Source organism: Tricharina praecox (assembly GCF_024521635.1).
Source record: "Tricharina praecox strain CBS 144465 chromosome Unknown BZA05scaffold_1, whole genome shotgun sequence".
Classification (NCBI taxonomy): Eukaryota; Fungi; Ascomycota; class Pezizomycetes; order Pezizales; family Pyronemataceae; genus Tricharina; species Tricharina praecox.
The window spans coordinates 2,184,722-2,208,277 of NW_026250403.1; the positions used below are offsets into that span (position 1 = coordinate 2,184,722).

Here is a 23,556-nt window from a genome sequence, read left to right on the forward strand (position 1 = left end):
AAACATCTCTTGCAGAATATACATATTACAGGCTCCGACCGACCGGCATCCCGAAATAAAGGCACCAGCCTGAGGCCTCCAGGAACCTGGCTTGTGCATTGTGTTGTGGCATGGATCCGGCCCGGAAACAATCCCGAACGTTGGAACTTGGAGCTTGGGCGAGAGTCTACAGCTACGGTACATATCTGCAGTGCAGTGCACTCAACTACCTGGTTGCCACAAAACGAACTCACGCAAATAGATAAACCGGTATCAATATCGGTACAGAAGTCAATGGAAAAGTCTACGCAAATGCCGGAAAAGGTGTTTTCCGACGATTCCCTGGCTCGGAGGTTCCACTTCGACTTCAACTTCGGAAACAAAGACTAAAGATCACACCGACGCATCCGAGACAGGACTACGCATTCGGCGATCTGACATCCCCTGCACGGTCTCGGGACCCTGGCTCGCCCGATGATATCTACCACAGAAACTCAACTTTGACTCCTCCACTTGGAAGCCCGAACGAAGGCTGAGGGGATGGTTCTACGAAATGAGGGAGACAATCCGGGCGTGCAGAAGGATTATTACATCACAGATTTGCAACTCTTAACTAATGCCTCCAGATGGAAATTATCTTTTTTTTTGTTATCCATTCCACTCGGCCTTGGTGGATCATGGCAGCCACACAACGGTTCCTCCCCACTGTCCGTTCACGCAATAGGCGGGAGCACGATGTGGTTTCCTTTCGCCCTCCGCCTTGGCCTGCCCCGATAATCTCAGAGCACGCTTAGGTAAGTTGCCTACATGAAGCAGACGCAGAAGCAAAACAACGAGTTGCATGAGGCAGAAGCAGACGAAACCGGTAAGTTACATAAAGCGCATAGTAATCAAACGAATCGGCCCGTATCAAACAAGCCGAAGACCGCCGGGGGGGCCGGATGAGGACCCCGCAGGATCCCTCGCCCGAACCCCCGCCCCCGCACAGCTGCAGTTGGTTGCTGATTTTTTTCACACATGCGGGTGACGAGTGGTGATTTCACACTGACAATCCCTACACAAAAGTGCTGCCGACTGAAAACTTGCCCTCGGTATGTAGCCAAGAGATCGTGCAGAAGACCTCCGTGGCGGCCCAGGCTCCCGCCCTGTAATCTATGTATTAGATCTACTTTACGCGGTCGTCGAAGATCACGCAGCTTCTGATACTACCGTACCACCTTTCTGACATCGCCCGTGACCGCCTTCAGGACGCACCGCAGAGTCTAGAAGGTCCACCTTACCTCGGCATATTATCACCGAACGATTTAATCAGGACGCAGTATACGCAAAGTTTTGTCACATTTGCGAGGAGAAGGGCGAACAAACAACAGCTAAGCCTCGCTGTGCGCGTCACGGAAAACGGTGCCTCAGATTCCGGAGGTCGGTCGAACGTTCTTTTTCTCGCGGGGGGCGGATGGTTGTCTCCGTAGCCATAGTTATTCCATTTGTGTACCCATACCCATCCCATACTTGCTCCGCGTGAGCATGCCACGGGGACAGCAATGTGCCGGAACACCTGTCCCCCGGCACTCACTCCCTTCCTCAGTTCATGAAGAACATCCGTCATTCATACGCGGCAGGACATAGCTGAACGGAACGGAGAAATTCGAAAGGCGAGACGACGGGGTTATAAGCGGGCCCAATCTCGTCCGGACCACTACAGCGACGACCGGCTAGAGTAACTGCTACAGCGTCATTACTCTTCCGCGTCGTCATCCTGCTCTCTGGACCACTCGATGGGAAGGGTCGCCCTATGCCTGAAACACGGGTGTTTTACATCCATGGTGGCCCACCCCTGCAGATGTCTGACATTCAGCACGTCAATCCCGTCTTGGCTCACATAACCATCGCTCTTCTCGCTACAAACAACACCCAAGCAACCCAACATCAATATATGTGACATAGCTATGTACCCCGCTCGCACTGTGGCCTTTGCTCCATTTCCGGCTCATATCAGTTAATTGGTCTTCTCTCTCTGAGTTTTGCCGATGTCGCCGCCGCCCGGACCCGAGTACTGTTGGCTGCGGTTGCGATTTATTCGATCTGCTCGGATGATTGGGTATCAGGGAATCAGCCGTTTCATCCTGGCAAGGCTTCCTCACATGGAGACCACCAGTCGAAATTGTGGGCACAGAATCCAAAACCTGTAGATAGCCGACCACCACCCCCCTTTCTCCCTTCATTCCTTCTCCCTTCACTTCCCTCTCAGCTCCATCACAGCCTTCTCGCCCCGGAGGCCCCCACATGATACTTTCACTACGTTGACCGTCCCCTCAGCTGGCCCTTGGCGGCACTTCTTGCTACTAGGAGACCTTATAGACGATTACTTTCCAATATCACCATCACACAGACTGGATCTGCACTTGTCCTGCCTACGCAGCCTTGTACACGGAATACGGCGTTCGCTTCCGAGCTGAAGCACCAGCTCCTCAGTGGCCCTTGCCCCTTCAACCGATATATCCACCCACGGGCCCCCACCGATCCAAGTCGAACTTCTCTACCTGTTCCATCCCTCTCACCTCGAACGAAACTTTGCGAGGAACTCACAGCCAGCTGTACCTCACGATGTCTTCGACATACAGCCAGTCGGGTCGGAATACGCCCGTCGAACAGCGGATATACACATTGTCAAGTGTCAACTCGGAGGAGACGATAAACACGACTGCCGTCATTCCCACCCTCAACCCAGCCATCCCCAGGATCCGGATCCTTTTGGCCCCTTATATGGTAGGAAACCCTTTCTTCGAGTCTTTCCATCGTTACTGACTCTTTCCAGTCCCCATATGTGGTTCCAGCACACAAGGTCAAAACTTGGGAGGTAAGCATCGATCTGATTCCCCTTTGGCATGAAACCCAACTGACCCTGCCACCTCAGAACCTCCACCGAACCCTAGCAGGGCTTTTTGGCACGGACGTATTCAACGGCAGGCCGGTGAGGATAACTGATATCCGGGGCAACACTATTCTCCCAGGCGTTTGGAAAGATCTCGTGGAGCCAAACATGACGATCATCGTCGACACATGCGCCTATATACCAGAGAGCTCCGAGGTTATGTTTGGGTCCCCGGAGGCGGAGAATACACCCGTGTCTTGGGACAGTCCTCACATGGAGAGGCCTGTCTCTCAACGTCACGAGTATGACGATCATCACGATGACTCCGGTAACATTGAAAGTGCTACTGCTTTTATTCTCGAAGAACATGACGATGAGAATGCTTCGTATGATGAGGCACATATTGTGTCGCCGCTTGGCCAGGTCGGGGATCTTGCATCGACGGCACCGGTGCCGAAGTCGTGGAAAACCCGACCGCCGCCGCCGCCACAACACCGACACGAGCAACATGGAAGGTCCACGAGCATTTTTGATAAGCGCGCCACCTCCATCAGCATGTTCGTGGGAAGACGGGCGGTTGGCGACAAGATTGATCACAACATTACAGTCAAACCCCTGGTTATAGAGAAGAAATCGAGCAAAGCAGAGCTACGTTCGACCAGGGCTGAAGAAGCAAGGCGGCAAGAGAATATCAACGTGGCTGCGAATCGGCGGGAGAACGAGCTCCGGGGACAGTGTGTTGATCGTCGCGCGGAGGTATCCCATGGGGAAATGGGTCGGTATCGCGAGGAGGACGATAGAGTGGAGTATAGGTACGGAAAGACGGAGAAGAAGGTAAAAAAGTCGGGATGGTCGAGGGTGGCCAGGGCTCTGATGTTTATTCTTACTGCTGGTCACGCACATCATCACCATCAAGACGTGAATGCAAAACGGAACCACGAAGAGTTCAGAACGAATGAGTACGGGCAACATGGACGCTGGCACACGGTATCGCCACGGGCATCACAAGCGCCTCCTATGCGACGTGCTGCATCTGCACGACCCTTGCAGAATCGCAAAGGTATCACGCCGCCAGCACCCCTCACCTCGGGGCGTGTAGACGCCAAATACCACCGTCGCTCAAGGTCTTTGGGGGCTTTTCCGGCTATGAATAGTCCTGTGCGACCGCCCGATCGGACTCACTCTACGAGGCGGCAACCCAACAAGCTCCAGCGGTCGACATCGGAAAGGAAGGTCCCGGGCTACCAGAAGCCGTTGTCTCGAAGCGCATCCTTGAATCAACACCACCAGTGCGTCATTTCACCGCCAATTCCTCGAAGACCCAGCGGCGACTTGGGATTAAACGCACAATACGTCTTGGCAGATGATCTCGATATCGATGAGTTGAGAGAAATGGTCCAGGACCAGCTGGACGGCAGTACTTTGGGGGGAAGGAGTCGAAGAGGGACTGGGAGCACCGGGAGAACCGCCGTTGATTCGACTATCGAGGTGAGCATATGCGATTCCATTCCCATTCTTTCGGCGGTTCTAACGATTTCACAAGCCTCCGCAAAGAGTTATCCCGAAGCTTAGTGCTTTCCCGCCCAGAAGTCCTCCCCGCTCGCCGGTGAAGAGACCAGAAATGCATCCTCTACCGGAAGCGGACCGCCGGCCGCCAACAGCCACACCCCTGATCGCAAGAAAACCGGGAATGTCACATACAATTCGACGAATCGCATCCGTCGATGCACACTAAGTGATGAGCCCTTGAGTTGAGGACCAATCCACATCCTCGAGCCGCAAAAATCGCGATTCCTTCGTTTCTCTCCCTCCTTATTTTCGTTTCTGGCCGATGTTTCGTGTCCTTCGATTACGGCAAAGGCGCCGACCCCCTCTCTCGCTTGTTCGTCCTATCTAGACGTTCAAGTTTATTTACTTCCTATGTACCTCAAGGCGCCATCCTACGCCACACACACCTGCTGTTGCTTTTTCCAGCTACATACCAGACAGACATTTCCCTTTATTGTATCTTTCCTTGGGCTGGTTTCTTTGGGGGACTTCCAAAAAATTTCCTATGTGGGCTACTATCTACCTATTTGTACATGCAACGGCGTATTGATTTTGGGGCATGAGCGTCGGGCGTATCTGGTTTTTGGCGTATTTTGGAGGAGAAAAGTACGCATGTATATACAGACGGGCGGGCAGCCATAGCTATTGTATGGTAACTTATTTATCTGGTTATCATGAGGTTCTATGGCATACAAAGCTGCGTTCTTTTGGCTCTGGGCAGTCACTAAATGTTGGACGTCGCTTCACAGATGTTGCTTTTGACTGTCCGCTCCCATGTCAGCATAGTTGTTTTCTCACCTACGGTGGCGCTGGACGTCAGGTATTCTTGGGCTTCTTCTCCTATCTGCATATGTGTCTTCGGATGGAAGGGTCTGGGGGTTTGGGAGTTTCAATTACTTTATCAATCACATCCTGCGACTCTTTGCTCGAGTGATATTATGTACACAGCTGCCACAAATCCACGAACAAAACCCGTCCATTCCAAGCCCGCGGGATGTGGCTCGGGAGACCAGGAGAGAGAGCCGGCATGCCTGAGAGCTGCTCAGACTAGCTGTAGGAAGATTCCTACTCGTTAGACTGCGTGCCTTGCCTTAGAGTGCTACGTACGGAGATAGCACCAAGCTTCAGCGGTATCATTCTAGGGTGGTCAAGTTCTGAAAGGTCCGCGCAGGCAAAGGTGTAGGCTCCCAAAGGCGTGCTAGTATGACTGACTTCTGTCCTTCTTCTTTTACGAGTACATGTCCAACAGGCACTACTGCCTCCTACAATGCTCATAGATCAGTAGTGCTGTAATATATATTTGGTTTTATTTAATTAACATCACAGACGGTCGCATGGTGTAGTGGTTATCACATCTCGTTTACAGTGATGTAAAGGTTTCAACAGCTCCGAGAAGGCCGCAAGTTCAATCCTTGCTGCGATCAATTTTTCTCATTTTTTAATGATGGACACTGGTGACTGGACAGCAAACATCGCGTTGCTTTTGGATCCATTTTTTGAATGGCTTATGCAACATGGTCTGTGAGATAAGATTAGATCATCAGCTCCCTGCCGTAACCGATAAGCTATGCTTATCCACCCACCTGACGACGACGACGACGACGACGACGACGACGACGACAGCTACCGATCACACGTATACCTACCAAACATTGTGCACGCTGACCCCACGCCCACGAGCTCAACCATGGCGTCCCCACCCTCATCACCCGACCTGCATCCCCCAGACTACCTCCAAAGCGCGAGCTCACCACCGTCCGAGTCCGAACGCACACCACGGACGACGATGCGCTCGCCGGACCCATCGACCTCATCGCCGCCAAGCATGTTCCTCCCGCCGCCCATCGTCCCAGCTACCACCTCCACATTCTCTGTCAAGTCCGCCCTCGAGCTGCAACGTAGTCCGCTGCAGCAGCTGCAGAACCAGGGCCGCCGCCTCACCGCTGAGCTCCAGGACCTGCTCGATGCGCAGTCGCTCGCGCTGATGTCGCCCAGCACCCCCAGCGCCGCTACCACCAGCAGCAGCGGTGGGTGGGAGCGGAGGAAGAAGGGGCGGAAGAAGCTTCCCGTCGACCTATCCGCAGCGCGAACCGGGATCCTGACAGCGATGCGCGAGCTCTCTGACGTCAAGGAGCGCGAGGCATTGCTGTACTCGTCGATGGTGGTGGAGCGGCAGCAGCTGCTTACAACGGTGACCACGCACGCTTCGAAGACGGCGCAGATACGGCAGCAGCTGGGGAAGATGGATGCTGAGGCCGAGGCCAGGGAGGTGGAGAAGCTGCGGAATGTCAAGATGGGCTTGGCGGAGGAGATCGATGCCAAGAGGTGGGAGCTGCTGCAGCTCGAGAGGGAAATGAAAAGTGTGAAGGCGAGGCTGGCGGGGTTGGAGAATGTCGTCGAGGCTAGACAGAGTAGTTATAAGGGCGCGTTGGAATCGTCGGGACGGCGCATGTCGCAGTTCTTGAAGACGCAGGGGCAGGAGAGTCCTCAGGCGGCGGCGGAGACTTGGAAGCTGGAGGCCCAGGCGTTTGCGGGGAAGAAAGAGGCGGCGGAGAAAGAGCATGAGGCGCTGTGTGAGGGGATGGAGCTGTGGGAGAGTGCTATGGACGTGGTATCGGCGTTTGAGGAGCGCCTGGCGACACGGCTACAGGAAGAGACTGGCAATAGGCAGGAGTTGGGGAGGTGGATCTCGCAAGAGCTGGACAAAGCTGTGACGGAGCTCGATGAGAGGGTGCAGAGGGCAGAGACCGAGGGGTGGAAGTTGTTGATTGTCGCGATCGGCGCGGAAGTTCAGGCTATGCGGGAAGCGGGCGAAGTATTAAAGAGGAGCTTCGGCGGTGGCGGGCAAGTCGGTCAGCTTGTGGAGCACGACGAGGAGGAGGGCCGGCCAGAGATGGTGGGGCTTGTCGAGAGGAAGGGAAAGAGGAATAGTTATTCCCCTTTGGATGATTAGCGGGTTCTTTTTGGGTTTGCGTGCTGCTTTTTGTTAATGGGTATATGGTGTTACACATGGGATTATTGATGTTTATGATCCGACTTCGAGATAGTTTCATAGGAGACTTGGGATGGTAGATTCATGTAGGCGCAAAGTTAGTCCTCGGACGTCCAATACAATAGTTTGTCTTTAGGGCCGCAGCAGCAGTCAGGCCTGTAAGTAAGCAAAGAAGATGAGACACTCTAGACCGGCGACTGGAGAATGGACATCCCATGCTACAGTCCCTCACGATTCCTCACTCGTGAAATGAAGGAGTCGAACTTCCTCAACTGTAAACGCAGCACATGACTGCACTCCAATTACTCGAAAGCTCAAATTACATCAGTTCTTTTACTGCTGGCGCAACCTAATTAGGTTGTGACCAGCCACATTGACCGAACAGTTTCTATCCACGGTCCTAGTACATACTACATACGATCCACCGAATGCCGGCATGTCTGCATATGCTCGCTTCCACCACAACCAAAGTATTGAACACAGGTGTGGTAGAAGGGTGCATTTTGATATACGTCCATTGATCTTCGTGGGTTCGGTTGGTGTCCGCCGGATAGTCGAGTTGCTGGTTTGTTGATCCGTCGTGATGTCGCCGGGTACGTGATCCCAGTTGTTGTCTTCTGTGCGGCCTGCGTTACGTCCGCACTCCCTCCCCACAAAATTCCCTGAATGAAGGCTGTAGGTTCATTAGTATCCGCCGCGTAAGGTGTTGTCCAGTTGGTCCCCAGGTTCCCACCGTAAACGTCCACATGTTTGCTACCAAGGTTGTCACAGTCAAGGTATTGAGAACCAAGATGTGACGTGTGGACGATTGTTGGTGTACTTCTTTCGATCCGCGCTGGTAGTGACGTCCTGGTGCTCGTCGGATGGTTCCTTTCTTGGTAGAAAGAGTATCTACCAAGAGTGGTGTTGATGTTGGTGATCGTAGTGAGGAAGAGGAAGAGGAAGACGAAGAGAAGGAAGGAAGGAAGGTAGTAAGTAGGATGTGTGCGGTGGAAGAAGGAGCCCTAACTAGGGCTATCATTCAAAGGGTGGATAGAAACCGATACTAGCCAGCAGAACGACCCTTCAAAAGACAAGACCCACTTTCCAACTTCCAAGCCATCCGGCGATAGCTATAAAACCCCCCCTCTCCCCTCTCCTCCCATCTTTTTTCTTCAAGCACAGGCATGAGCAAAGCACAACAGCAGTGGCAAGAGTAAAGAGCAAACACATAGCAGTGGCAAGAGCACAGCGGACTGACATAACGCCCCTTACGTGGTTGAGGTTTTTTCCCTTCGGATTTCCTCTAAAAAAACATCACCTTCCTGGCTGCAATGCGAGGAGACGAGGTTTTTTGTGGTCCATTACTACATAGGCTCCGTGCGAGGAAAGCACATCATGCCTGGTGGTAGTTATGGGGCCGATAGAAACCAGCATTGCTCGCTCGTCTGTTTCCGACTGCGTAGGTTGACCGATGGATTGGAAAGTAGCAAGGTCAACATAAGTATGTATAAGACCATTCAACTCGCGAGTGGCAGATTTGGCGGCAATCCACAGATCGAACATTCCGGTATGCCGTATGACCTTCTTTCTAGATTGCTACTCCAAAGTCACAGTGACCTTTATAGTTAGGGAATTCTGTAGTTTTCTCTTCTGCGGGCTCCAAATCCTTTCCTCCTCAGCTGACCTCTGAATCGAGTGACGGATTGGACTGTTTGAACGAGGAAACAAAACCCGAGAGATAACTTTAAAGTACCAGGTCAGGTACTCTTCTTATTTCTCTGTGTACCTATACCACCGCAGTGCCCATTTACTTTCCATGTCATAGGGAAATGACACGGAAATGTTGCCACCGCTGGCGTCCACGAACAGACCATTCGATGGGTAGTTCATGTTCTTGCACGACAAACACTGGTTCTTCGGATCGCGGACCGAGAAAGAGCGCGCGGATGACTACGTAAGCAGGCTCTGGGTGGATACCCGGGAGCGTGTGAGGGGGAGTGAACCGTCGGCTCATGACGGCGGACGCTCGTGGCATCATTCAAACGTGTTTCGACCGGGAGTGCGTGTTCACGATCACGAGCACTCATCCGGATTCCACCCAATACCTGCGGCATCGTGGTGGTACTTACATGGTATCGATACATGGTACATACCAGCCCGTAGTTAGCGGTCACGATCCGTGAGGCTGTGACCTCCCCTCCCCCTCCTTCCCATAAGCCACGCGAGCAGCGTCGCCTGTGGCGGGTGCGGTGGGTGCGGTGTCATTTCGGCGCGGCCTCAGTTGATTGATTGACCAGCCTCCAATTCCAATTCAATCTTCAATTCCGATCCCAATTGCAATTACAATTCCAAATACCAATTCAAAGCCCATGCCTCCGGAGGACCAGCCGCGGCACTTGACACGGGCTTTGTTTTCTTCTCCTCCTGGAGACGATTAACCGAATGCCCTACCCACCTATGTACATATACCTGCAGAGTGCGGCAGCGGGAGATCTGCTGACCAGGTTAAAGCAAATAGAGTAGCTGTCCCGGACGTTTCCGATACAGCTTGCCGCTGTTACATGCCGGAACCTGCGGTGCGGAGATATCTTATTCCGGCGGAGTTCCGGTATACTTTCGAAGGCTGTTTCATCGCCTGGGCCCTCCGCACCCGCACCCGAGCGCCTCTGTTTCTACGCGATGGGCTTCGTGTCGTTGTTATGTACTCGTCCAACCGATCTGTTTGGAGTGTATGGGCTGTTTGTTTGATCGTCAACTACGTCCCCCCTACCGTATCCAGATCGTAGCGATATACTACAAGTAGTATAAACTCCGTTTCCATATCCACTGGAGGAGGGTGTGAGTGACCACTCATGCATAGCCGAAACGACAACCACGGTGGTCTCAGGGAAGATCCCATACCATCCCATACCATACCGTCCCATTCCATACCATCCCGTCCCATCCCGTCCGCATTTTGCAAATCCATACATACATCCCAGCTTTACGCCGGCAGCTGTCAACTATTTTGGTAGAGTAACACCACCGGGCCGAGCCGATAAACAGCGGTAGTTATTTAGTTGACCTCTGGAGACGAACCATAGATCAGCGTAATTACGTACGTATGTAGAGTATGTATGGATGTACGTATGTATGTATAGTACAACCGCGAGCCGGGAGATAACCTCCTCCTCCTCGTCGTCGTCGTTATATATTGGCTGTTACTACCGTAACGAGCATCTGCCGCGCACACACAAGTGACAAGTCCGACTCCCGAGAACCGTCCCGTACCGGCCGCTCATATGTAGCCATATCCATATACGGTACCTCTCGGCTAACCGACTGACTGGCGGTAAGGCTGTGGCTGTGGCTGGGGTGATGAGGCGGTCAATGGCCGTTCCCGAAGGCCAATCTCCGCCCGTTCCCGCACCACCATCACCATCGCCGCCGCCTCTGGCCGGCTGGCCGTGACATGACACGACATGATCCGATGCGATCCGCCAGGAACCCCCCCGCCGCGGATCCCGCCCCATGCACGCCACTCGTTATGAAACTGTACACGTGCGGGCATGATCCCATCATGCTCATCACCGCCTGCCGCCGCCGCCAGCTTTGGGAGCTGCTCGCATGGGACTGACTGGCCAGTGTGCGCTTCCCGCTTCCCGCTTCCCCGTGTATAGTTACAGCATGATACCTGCGTGGTTCGAACTTCGGAGATCATTGCCCTTTCGCTCGCTGTACCCTTTCTCTCCCCGCCCGCCGAGCGTCGAGCGTATACTACCTACCTACACTATAGTAGGTACAGCAAGCAACCGACCGCCCGACCACCGCCCCAGCTCCCCGCCGTTCCGGTGGGTTCAGTTTCACGGCACATCACTCACGTCGCTTCGGACAACAGCGGGTCTTTGTTCCATGTTCCATGCCCCCCCGTTCGTTCGTCGTTCGTCGTTCGTCGTCCGATGGCAGAGGAGCTCCAAGCGGAACTCGGATCGGAGAATTAAAAGAAGGTGTGCCCTGCCCTAGTAGGCACCAGGTACCTACCTGGGCATATTCCACCTAGCTAGGTATTCTATTCCCCCCCCCCCCCCCCCCAGGGCAGGGCAGGGCAGGGCAAGGTTTGCACATGTTGTTCGCAGTACCTCCCCCCAACACCCCACCCCACCCCTGGTCGGATCTACGGGCTTGAGTAGAAAATGGCCTGGGTACATATGGAGGTATGGGCGACCCCCTTGTAGGAAATACTCAAACTGCCGCACAGAACTGCGCTGCACTGCGAGGCGAGGCTCGGAGGGATAGAAGGTCCGGACCCGTGGGTGCTGGTACTGGCGGAGGGAGGAAACATCCGGGCGTTGACGCATGTATGTACCAAGTATGTATGTATGTGTGTGATGTATGTAGGTATTTACGGCTGGGCTGGGCTGGGCTGAGGTGAGGGCATGTATGTACCTACGTCAACATGTATCATGTATCATGTATCATCGGACATGCCTTATGTACAGGGCGTGATGAGTAACATGTACATGAAAAGCAAGTAATCCGTTCAGCCCGGCCCCAGAGCAGGGACGATCATACATATCAATCCTGTGAGCACATTGGACATTGGGGTCCCTTCTGCTGACAAACAAACAAAACACAAGCCGGAGGCCCGGAGTTTGAAGCTCGAACGAATCGATCACACGACCATCCAGCACTCACCGAGTCACCGTAGAAAAACTATCTCCGCAAACCCCGTACCCTACTCTCCTCTAGAGTACCGGTAACTACGGTATGTACGGTATGTACGGTATGTATGTGCGGTATGTACATGTCGAATTGACTCGATTTCGAATCGAACAGAATTGTGAATTGAATTGCGAATTGGGGATCTTATTGCCGGGGGGGAAGGCAGGCGGCAGGCCACCAGGCACCACCTCCTCTCCTCTGGGCACCGGTGCGTTTCGGAGTCCATACGATACGATATGATATGAGAACAGTGGCAGTGGCAATCACAATGCACCGTACTGTACGGTACTGTAGAGCACCGGTATGTACGGTACCTACCTACCTACTTCCTACCTACGCCCGCCCTGAAACGCGCCACCCCCCCCCCCTCTTCCCCCACGCCATAATCGCCAGAGAGGAAAGGAAAGGTAAGGAAACAGACGCTCGGCAAACAGACCCGTAAACATCCGTACGTATGGTGGCTGGATAGGCATCTATGTATATAGTATTATCTACCTACATATGTACTCTATCTCTCGGATCTCCCATCAAAACAATCAATGCAAAGCCTTCTTCTTTTCTCGGCGTGGGGGGTTCGGGGGTTCCTTCGGCCCTTCGTCGTAGCTCGCCTACCTACTGCTCTAGTAAATCCCCCACGCACGCGCTGTAATCTGAGAGCAGGTAGGTACATAAAGGAGATATATGAAATGTATGTACACCATCGGCTGGATCTGAACAGTGGACGATGCGGAGTGTAGAGTAAAGTGCTCAGTATTCACAGCCGAGACTAGAGGAGGCGCTTTAATCCGTATTAGAGTAAGTTTTACCAGCCAGCCAGCCTTGTGTCGAGAAAGCACAGTCCGGGCAGGGGAGTACGGTAGGCAGTTAACTATAGAAAGAGGCCAGATAGAGAGTCTCAGGAAGCCCCCGTAAAGGTAACCAACGCCCGCTAGAATAGTTACAGAACTAACCTAGCATCTCACATTCAATTTCACCATCGTCAGCCGCTGCAGAATTGATGGCTCGTGAATTCGTCCCTGGCTCCCAGCGAAAGAAGAAGAAAAAGGAAGGAAAAAAGGTTCTCGAACGCTCGCCTCGAGCTGGCCAATGGGCGTATGTCCGGGACACGGGCTGTGACAGCCTACAGGCCACGCCACTCGGCCCTGGCGCCACCATTGCCACTGCTCGGATGAATGATTCCGCTCCACTCGATTTCCTCCCCACTCGACGTCCCCGGTGGCGCGGTCACCGACGACGACGGCAGAGAGCTGCGAGCTGCGAGCTGCGATACGACATATTGCTAACTAACGTCGAACTAAGCCTCGTGGCTTCTCGTGTGCGACGTCATGCACGGGATGAACACCTGTAGGAGGATGAATCGTGGGAGTGAAGTTTTATCTGGGTATCTAGAGCCTAGAGTATCCACATATCTCGGTGGTTAGCTACGGTAATAGGTAAGTAGATGTAGATACCGGTACATGCCTCGATGGTGCTCTGTGCGAGCGCGTGCTGCCCCCCACTCGGACCGTCGTGCCTATCGAGCCCGACGCTCGCGCCGGATGTTCTTCGGAACTTTGGCAGCCATGCGGGTTCTATGAGCACCGTACATCATAGGTACATACTAGTGCATACTCTACCTGAGAGAACGAAAGCGCGCCAGCGACGGTAGTTGCTTGCATTGAATCATCGGTGGAGACGGCAGTCGTTCCCATCGTATGGTACGGTACGGTACATACCGCCGTTGCCACTCAAGGTCCAATCTGCGAGGGATCGATCCAACAACGCGCGCTCCCGCAGGAATGCAGCAGCGACTGCACAGTGCAGCGGCATTTGTTCTTTCTGGGAAACCCATAGAGTAGATAGTAGGTTATGCACGCACGCACGGCTTCTAGGAGGCGTCTAGGGGGACCACGGTACCGAGAAAAGAAAAAACCCGTGGGGGGTCGCCGTCGTGGTGCAGAATCCAAAGCCGTCAAGATCATCGCCACGGAACCGTCCGTGCAGTGCAGTACGACGAGATCAGCCTTAAATCCTTGATCGGTGCGTAGGTAACCAAGTAGATATGCCCTCTCGATCGACAGCGGTCTTCCAAATGTCTTTCCGAATCGGTTTCATCATCAATAGAGCGCCCATCCATTGCCGGGGATAAGTTGTTAATCAGAGTGAGCTCCGAACTTCGACGACGTACATAGATACGGCAGTTAGGTAGACGAACTGCAGGACAAGATGGCTGTGATAGGTATCCAGCCGCACTTTCCAATCATGACAAAAAGCGGCCCGGGAAGAATCAGCACAAAGTTGCCTTTCTCGGCCCTATCGAAAAATATTCACCTGCCTACATTCCGGGTGGGCGCGTGCTTTTTTTCACGTAGAGTGGAGCGGTTCATCTGACGCATCATCATCAATCGTTTTCGCGGTTAGGATGCTCGGTACGCGAGATCGATCGATCGGGATCCCCTTCCTTTTCCTCCTCCCTTTTTCCTTCGACTTTCTTCTTTGCTGTTGCCTTATTTGTCCCTGGGCAAAATAAGCATAGACTTGCCGCATCCAGGCAAGGTTTCATCGCGAAGAAGGCAGGCTAGAACTTCAAGGCAGAAATTGGATCACTCATGAACCCCGGGGTTTGATTCAACGCCCGCGGTGCCGAACAACCATCATACTAGACAGGTTTCGCAGGGCCTGAGGGATCTCTGTGAGCCGTGTTTTTAGCGCGCCGAGCCCTCACGTGAAAAAAAAACACCTTTCGCAACTTTGCGGTGCGGTGCGGTGTGGGCTGAGCGAAAGTGGACTACTCTAAACATTAGCGGCTTTTCTAGTATAGACTCAGTAAAAATTCTCCGGGACAGGGGAGAACAGAGTACAGCGGCGGCGAGAGGAGAGCAGAGCACGACAGTATAGAGAGGAGTACTCCAACATCTCTGCGATGCTCATAGCGAAGGCCAGCGTCGTCGCACTGTCGACATGAACTTCAATGCGGGTTGGAGAGACTCACCGCGCGGTATCTCTAGCGTGAGGGATCTCAAATTTAACCTGTAGCGCTTTTTTGTCACCTCACTAAGCCTAAAACGATCCCGCAAACCATCCCTCACGACCTGCGAAACCTGTCTACTAAACCATATCTACCCATCATCCGTCCACAACGGAATCGCATTCCTCGTGTTCGAGAACATGCAGGGTACTCCGCCTCTCCACCCCCCACAGAAACGTGTGCTCTCAACACGACTGGACTGGATAGGCAGAAGTTGCTGCATCATCTTCTTCTCAAACCTACGCGGAATCCCCTAGTGGCCCTTGGTCGCCCACTTTTTAGCGCCTCTCGTTCCGAGTCCATGTGAAGAGTGACTCGATGATAAACGTTGAGCACGCAGGCTACTGTATCGTTGGGCACATGTGGACCCTGGGGTTGCTCGCATACACCGGTCATATTGCTTCCTTCCCTCCCCCCACCCCCTCCGCCGTGCCCTATCTGACTCGGCTGATACCCCATGTTTTCACTGCCTCGCAAAATACAGTGAAAGAAAGGGACTCGTCGCAAATAGAGTGGTAGGTCATGGCATTATCGGTGAACGAACGAACGGTAGGTCCCAGATCCTCACTCATTCGTTGCCGTCAGGCTCTCCGCCATCCCGCGCAGCCTGACTCATAGTGATCCAGCGATCAAACAAGTCAACCGTATCTCCGCCAGTCTTGTCCCCAGCCTTTCCTTTTCCCTTCTCCTTCCTCTTCTCTTTGCGTGTGACCACGAGGCAGAGCACCTTGTCGTAGATGGTGAAGCCCTCGTACTCGGTCCGAAACTTGACCTTTTCCTTCTTGTCCTCCGTTCCTGGCTCTCCCAATTGCGTCTCAGCTCGCCGACCCCGTGATGGAGGAGGAGGAGAACGACGGGGAACGAAATCGTCATCCGAGTCGGAATCGCCAGGTCCAGGGAGGAATAGCGGTTCCTCCTCCACGCCGGCCGGCGGCGGCGGCGCCTCGGGAATGTCCATGATTTGCATCTCGTCATCCGCATCCTCCTCTTCGCGGATCTGCACTACGGGCGAGGACCTCGCCGCGTCGGTAAGAGCTGTGGAATTTGACCTTATGGGAAGCGTCTTGACCTCGACGTCGCGATCCTTGCGGAGCACGGCATGCAGCGAACCCGCACCGGTAAGGTACATGGCGGCCTCGAAGTCCTCTATTACAGTATCATTAATTAGAAACAACCGGTACATACATATGGGATGTGGGGGTGAGCATGTGTATGTGCGTGGGGGGTGAGCTCCACGTACCGCCGACGACGACCTGCTTCTCCTTCGCCTTTACTCTGGCGGCGCCGCGCAGATTGCGCGCCTCCGACAGCATCGGCAGCACCAGGTGCTTAATCTCGGCAAAGACGCGGTCGATTGCGCCGGCACGCGTGAGCCACAGCACGTCTGCAGGATTGGGCACGAAGACGCGGGCTTCCAGCACTCTGTGATCGATCGGCTCGTGGGTGAGGTTAGCTCGCTTTCGGGTTCGGTTCGGTCTCTCCCTCTTCCTCCCCTCTCTCCCTCACTCCCCCCACCCCGCTCAGCCCTGCGGGCGTGCGCGGATATGTACGATACATGGGGGGCTGTATGTAGCTACATACGTGTATTTGGAGACGCGGACATAGCGGCGGAGAATTGGCATCGTGCACGTGTGCGTGTGTAGTGCGGTATGTAGTGGAGTGTCTTCACCGTTTGCTCTAGATATAGCACCTCGCTGCCGGTGTAGAATGATTGGTGTATGGTAGAGTAGTGCGACCTTTCCGAAGCGAAAGCGAGGAGCCGAGGCGAACGTGGTGGGCTTCACTGGGGAGCGAATACGTTGGCGAAGTCACCATGTCTCGATGCGTACACGTGTGCAAGTGTTAAAGCCGCAAATAATAATGTGGCCTCGCCTCGAGCTGACACCCACCACCAAGCCTGTCACGCCGTCATGAACGCTCACTCACCCGGGCTGCTTACCTCGGCTGCGGTCTCGATTGTAATCCCGAGAGTGCGTGCGTGCGCCGAACTTCGCGGAAGCTGAGAAAGCAAGAAAGCGTGGGGGGTAAGTGGCGTGACGCCTCTCTCACTATTTTTTTGAATCTATTTCACGGAGCTGCGGACGCAGGATTCATCCGTAGCCGTAGATGTGTGTGCTATGTAGAGTAACGATTACAGAGCGCCGCTCAGGTAAGCTGGATGGATAGACATCAACCGAACGTTAGTAATGTACTGGCCCGCGACGATATGAATCGTGCATTATCTACAGACATCCATCAGAGCTCTATACCACCAACACCCCACGCTGAACCGACCCTGCCTGAAGGCTGAGTGTCAGTTAACGTCGACGTTACAGATTGATTTCAGCAATCTGCTTTGCTACCGGCGGCAGCGGGAGAAATGCGATAGTTATCCCGCGTATGTAGAGTCGCGGAGCTCAGGGCTGGACTGTCGCAGGTATGTAGGGAAGGGAAGGGAAGGCAATGGGCTGAGCTGAGCTGAACGGAGCTGAACTGAACTGCTTGCCATGCGCTGCGTCGTCGTCGTCGTCGTCGTCAGCCCCGACAGGTTGTAATGTAAACATGTAGGATCGAAGTATGAGGTATGTACACAAATATGATTGCCTATGTAGAGTACACATGGGGGGTGGAGCATCGCGCGGGGGTAGCAGCCGTTAATGTTCCTGGCGTCCGACTGCTAACATAGCGGTGCCCATCTCTTACTGTAGTAGTTAGTGGTAGTACTAATAGTGGTAACACGGAAATAACATCCGTGCATCACTCTTTTTTCGAAATAAAATCGCGGTACCGAGTTACCCGCGACCACATATTCATACATAGCGGCCAGTGAAACAAACAACTGACACCACCACCACCACACCATCACCGAGCTTACATATGTCCCTCCGAATCGCGCACGGCCGCGAATTCGCTGGTGCGCGTCGTCTTGGGCCCCCCGACCCCGACCCTTCATCTGTAGGATCGTCAGGAGCCGAGTTTCAACTCAACACGAGGGGGCACGGACTGCATGTTGCAACACCGCCACCACCTCTACAAACGTGGTGTCGAGTGAGTGAGTGCGTCGATCGAGAAGGGGGTTGCTCACTGCTCGGAAAAGACGGGCTAAGGAACGTGATTTGGAGGGACCGACTTTCGAGCCCGCCAGCATCTTTGCACGGGCACCGTTCTCACGATCGAAACGGCGATACCCGCTCAATCACCGAAAGGCGGCCATTTCCCTGCCTCTCTGTATGTATGACGAGCCCTGCTTCCACGTGGATCTTGGACGATCAACTCGAGCTGTCCACAACTACCCAGGTACTCAGCTACGAGAGCTCCACTCGACGGCCAGCAGTATTCCCAATTACTTCATTCGATCCCCCGCCCCATGTACCTCAGTACCTGAGTATGTAAGACTCAGCTCGGCCATCCCCAACTGATCACCGGTATCCATAGCACTTAATACCTATACGGCAGTCGACTCCAAGTTTCTATTACGGTACCGCCAGTGTACTCTGTAGTAGAGTCTCCTCGGATACGATCGTAAGCCGTGGGGTCCGAGACTCGCAGTTTCGCATATCCAGATACCAATTAGTAGAATACCCATAAGAATAGGGTGCCGGAGTAAATCAGCTCCGCGTCGGCGAGGACACAGTGTTTGCTTGCCGTAATGCTGCCGTTCCTACTTTGTATGTATTGTACCTGTTCCGGGCAAGCCGTCCACCCGCCTGCGGTCCTTTACCCCAAATCGCCGGGACGAAGCCGTACCCATCGGGCGTATGTACCTAATGCATATGGGCACAGTATGTATGTTTTTTTGGCCACAGCTTCCAGCTCCTCCGAGTCCGACTCCGAGTCCGGACATGAGACGGCGCTACCGTATGTTGGTACTCTAGAGGTAGGTATCGCGTTTATCTGTAAGGCGCGACGACGCCTCTCATGGATTGAGGGGGGGGGGGCTGTGCAGTTCACGTCTGCCTGACTTTGTTCCAGGGGAGAAGGGGATAGGGATAGGGATAGGGATAGGGATAGGGATAGGGATAGGGATGAGGATGCAATTATCTACCTATTGGGTAGAGGGAGCTGATACATATCATACAGAAATACATACGAAACTTGGATTCACCGTGCCGTTGCATGCATTGCATGCACTAATACATAACCTCCCTATGTATTGCATTATTGCACGAGTTCCGTGTCTTCAAGTAGAGATTGCCATAGCCCAAAAAGCTACATGATCACCACTCTACGCGTACGCGAGCTGTAAGTAGAGTGTGCATCAAAGTAGAGCATCTCGCCGCCACCACCGCCGTCGCCGCCGCCGCGCGCATCCTTCATACATGGCAAATTATGTAACTCCCTAATGAAGTTTGACCTGAGCAGCCCCTAGGAGGTACTTTTGTATGCATAAAGTACTTTCCCTATGCACGTTTTGGTTTTTTCTTTCTTTTCGCGGAGACATTGTGTAGAGTACTAGCACTTATACCGTATGTTCTCCATATAGGAGTTACATACAGGAGTTACATACACGAGTTACAGAGCAGCGCAGAGCAGAGCAAGGGATGGACGAACGAACAAACGTCAAAAAAGCCCGTGCATCTCCCTCTCCCCATTTCCCAAAGCCCATCTCCCCACCCATTTCCCCAATACGCATCTCTCCCATCTCCCCCATCCCCAGGGCCCATCCCCTCCATCTCCCCAGGGCCATCTCCGCAAAACCAAATTCGACGCGACACGACACGTGTGACCCCTGGCATACTTACACAAAGGAGAGAGGGAGGGAGCCAGGGAAACCCACCCCTAAAAAGAAAACGTAAAAGGAAAGCCGAAAAGGAAAAGGAAACTAAAAAAGAAACGAAAGGAAAGAGAAAAAAATATCCCAACAGCTTTGAGCTCACGCTTTCCATGCGTGTGTGCGCGCCGTGCGTGCGGGCGAACGTGCGACAGAAGTAAGGGATAGGGCCAGTGGGCCACGATGGGTTGGGAATACCACGCGAGTTGCCTTGGTACCTTGGTATCATACTTGCTTACCAGTATGATATCCCGTCCCTCGTGGAAAGAAAAAAAAAGGGACTGCGGTGGGGAATTCAACGTGGACCTCCTTTCCAATCCAGTCCCGTCCTGTCCTGACGATTCCTGTCCTGACGATTCCTGTCCTGACTAGTCCAGTCCTGCATCGAAAAAGCAAAAAGAAAAGAAGCCAAAAAGAAAAAGGGCCAAAAGAAAAAAGGGCTAAAAGCAGAATAGCTAAAACAAAAAAAAGAAAAAGAAGGGGCGTGAGTGGCCAATGCCATGGTGTTCCCACATGGTGTTCCCACCACATGGCACATCGTAGCGGGATAGATATCGATTTCTTCGATGCTCTCACATCGCCTCAGCGACGGGTGTGGAGGGACGGACGGATATGGACGGGCCAGTGGGTGTGGATGGATGGATGGATGGCCCAGTGGGTAGGTATCAATGATCAGCCTATCCATACACATACACATACGTCCAAGCTGAACATTGATTCCAGCTGCAAGTCCCATCTGCAAGCCCCCAGCTGCAATCCTGCAATCCTGCAAGCCTCAATGTCTGCTCAGTGCTGCATCAGTGCATCTTTCTCGTCTGAGTCTTGACAAAGGCCTTCGGCGGACCGGAACGCTCGTGGCTGTCTGCATCTATGCGCATCGTGATCGTGGTTCTCGGCTGGTCTTCAAACACCGAACCGGGGCCGGAGCGGAGCCGGAGCCGGAGCCGGAGCGCCACCCTGATGTGTCCGACGGGAACATACTTACGGGCTACGTGGTAACCAATGACGATCTCTACATATCATATCATACATACCGTAGTACCGTAGTATCTACCGTAGTATGTCTGTACCTATCCCGCGTCACGATCGAGAAAACGAGACCCTCAGGTTCTCCAACCAAGGTCTCCGTGGAAGTAGAAGTGGACTTCTTCTCTGAACTTTCAGGGTACATCTCATTGGTAGGTACAAACCGTACCTGCATGCGGTAGTTCGTCCCAACTTTTACAAAATTGCGGAGAAGATCTAGAGCTACATATCCACGTTCCCAGTCCCCACTTGCAACCCCCCAGAACACGGAGTTCCTGAGAGCGCGCAGGCTAGAGTAAAACTAGAGTAGCAAACCGGTGAACCTGAACCTGACCTGACCATCATCAGGATTGCGGTTTCTGCGTGCGAGCGAGCGGTCCGCACTAGGAAACTAGGCACGATGTGTACTAGACAGGTACATAGATACTCCAAGTCCAAGCAGAGAAATTTTGCCGCGCCGTTCACGGATATACCTTGGTAACTAGTATGTACCCGTACTTAGTGCCAGTTATGTATCATAGGGCTTCACGTCTCTGGTTCGTTCTGGTCGGCGTCCAGGCCAAGTGAAAGTGCCCTTTGAAGGGCAAGGGCAAAAGGCAAAAGGGCAAAAGGGAAGCTGATGGGAATTGCTTTTGTTTTTTTCTCGCGTGGAACATGCAAATGTCGAACGACGCCCCCCAATCCCATCCCCCCCTCCAAGCCCCCCTCACTTGCTTGCTGCGCCGTTCTCAGCTTGCCTGCTTGTTGTTTGCCCTTTGTGTGCCTTACCGGACCCGAGGAACCGACACGACTCCGCTGCCAGTAGGTATGTGGGTAGGTGTATGTACCGTATGTATGAAGGAGTGCATGAAGCACGTCTTTTCCCGATGATGCTGCTGCGTTATAGTGACTAGATCGTACCCACAGCTCGGGTCTGCCAGCTGTAGCGGTGGCCGAGAACGTCCTCGCGGGCTCCCGGGCTCCCACGACGATGATGACGGTGCATACCCGAGGAAGGTAGGTCGGTATGCATAGGTGCCTGATCGAGAAGTTCTCTCTTCGGTACTGGATGTGCTCAGCAGCAGCACGGAGTGTGCATAAAGTTTGCCTCCGTGTATGTATGTAGAGTACACACGATACATGAGGAGCTCATTTGCCACTCGCGTCGAACGGTCTCAAATAGGTGGATGGGCAGAGAAACCAAGCTGCCGACCGAAGACGCTGGACGCAGCCGCTGGTGCGGTGCGGTACGGTGCAGTGCAGTGCGGATTACTCGCCATCCCGAGGTGCTGGGTGGAGCAGAGCCAGAATGATATGTAGTTGCGTCGGGGTTCCCGTGGATGTTCGGCACGGCGCGCAAAGATAAGAGCAGGTACTAGAGTAACTAGAGCAGATACTAGAGTTTAGAGTAACCAGCGTCCGCAGCAAGCTAAATTTCACGGTGATGGATCGGTCGGTCTCGAATCGATGGCCGATTCTGCCGCCGACGCCGCGGCCGACAGCCCCACGAGACCACCACCACACGTCTTTGTTTTCGTTTTCGTTTCGCTGAGAAGGTGCTGATCCTGCAGCCCTGTCCGCTTGCCTGCGCGCTCCGACCAGATGCCTAATCCAGATATCTCGGTCAGATCGGTGACCGACAGAGGCGAGCGAGTTCGTCCGAACGAACGAACGAACCGTCTGGGTCCGCGGAGGGCGGCTATGAACCACCACCCACCCATCCACCCACCGGGGCACGGGAGCCTTGTTTGGAATATTTTGGCCGCGGAATCGCACTGCACTGCCTATGGATTGATGCCCCATATCTCGCAAGAGCCGACGCGATGTCACGATGGACTGACGCCCACTTCGGGTGGGCGGCTGGCTGGCCAGCTCCGAGTGGTTCCCAAACGACGAGGCTGAGAAGAAATGTGACGATAGCATAGCTAGCGAGCGTCGGTGACGCCGACGGTGGGGGGGTTTTTTTTAACCACGGATGACAGGACTGCGCAGTGCGAGCACTAGGCAGCTAACCCACCAGCTAGCACATCATGCAGGTCCTGATGAATTTGCTATACAAACTCACTTGCTCTACAATCACAAACATCTAGCGAGAGATTGTGGCGTTTCTTTGACGATTTCTTCATCCGCAGTTGCGAGGGGGAGGGGGATCAAAGAGTGGTCTGGGCGTCATCGCGTCCTGAAGAAACGTGGCAGCCACAAGTTTTTTCTTTCCTTTTTTTTGCTGGCGCACGGGCGCAGAGGGCCATTCGGTTGGTGTTCCCCTGTTGAGTAGGAGCAGGAAGGGAACGCGAAGTTGAATCTGAAGATCCTTCGTTTGGTTTGCTAGAGTAGGCAGAGTGGAGTGGAGTGGAGTGCCGCGGAGCAGATATGCGAAGACCGATTGCGTTTAGTTGATGGTCCGTAGAGTGCCTGCATATTGTGAACTGTGGGGTTCCCTTTCGTATTCTTTCGGACTGTCTAGAGTATGCAAGTAGGTTACTTGGGTATGCACATACATCATACATCATACATGCTGTGGTCGGTCGACGGCGATGGTGAGGATGCGCTGCTTACCTTTTGGATCCAGCCGGATATTTCGGATCGGCGGGATCGCTACCCTTCTGAAGGCCTGCCTGACGTAACTAGAGTAAGTGCCTGAGGATGGGATGACGATTTTGCGTGGGCCTTTGTTGGGAGCGTTTCAGGTACCAGCCCGTCGCGGTTAGTAGCCGAGCCAT

At 53.7% G+C, this 23,556-nt stretch overlaps 3 protein-coding genes and 1 non-coding gene across 4 annotated transcripts; 3 read left to right on the forward strand and 1 right to left on the reverse strand.

Annotated features, from left to right (window-relative positions):
* Positions 1-2,424: 2,424 nt before the first annotated feature.
* BZA05DRAFT_18018 (uncharacterized protein) lies at positions 2,425-4,772 on the forward strand. Its single transcript, XM_051479297.1, has 4 exons — positions 2,425-2,745; positions 2,795-2,836; positions 2,894-4,339; positions 4,395-4,772. The coding sequence occupies exons 1-4, from the start codon at positions 2,584-2,586 to the stop codon at positions 4,584-4,586; spliced, it is 1,842 nt and encodes a 613-aa protein (XP_051344550.1). The 5' UTR covers positions 2,425-2,583; the 3' UTR covers positions 4,587-4,772.
* A 955-nt stretch (positions 4,773-5,727) lies between these two features.
* On the forward strand, positions 5,728-5,823 carry BZA05DRAFT_t5. The gene has a single exon. It is a non-coding gene; the product is annotated as a tRNA-Val (tRNA).
* Positions 5,824-5,984: 161 nt separating this feature from the next.
* Positions 5,985-7,594, forward strand: BZA05DRAFT_382898 (uncharacterized protein). Its single transcript, XM_051482163.1, has one exon. The coding sequence runs from the start codon at positions 6,087-6,089 to the stop codon at positions 7,350-7,352; it is 1,266 nt and encodes a 421-aa protein (XP_051344551.1). The 5' UTR covers positions 5,985-6,086; the 3' UTR covers positions 7,353-7,594.
* Positions 7,595-15,496: 7,902 nt separating this feature from the next.
* BZA05DRAFT_382908 (uncharacterized protein) lies at positions 15,497-17,111 on the reverse strand. The gene is made up of 3 exons (XM_051482164.1): positions 16,663-17,111; positions 16,322-16,503; positions 15,497-16,227 (listed from the first exon to the last, which is right to left on the reverse strand). The coding sequence occupies exons 1-3, from the start codon at positions 16,701-16,703 to the stop codon at positions 15,650-15,652; spliced, it is 801 nt and encodes a 266-aa protein (XP_051344552.1). The 5' UTR covers positions 16,704-17,111; the 3' UTR covers positions 15,497-15,649.
* Positions 17,112-23,556: the final 6,445 nt, after the last annotated feature.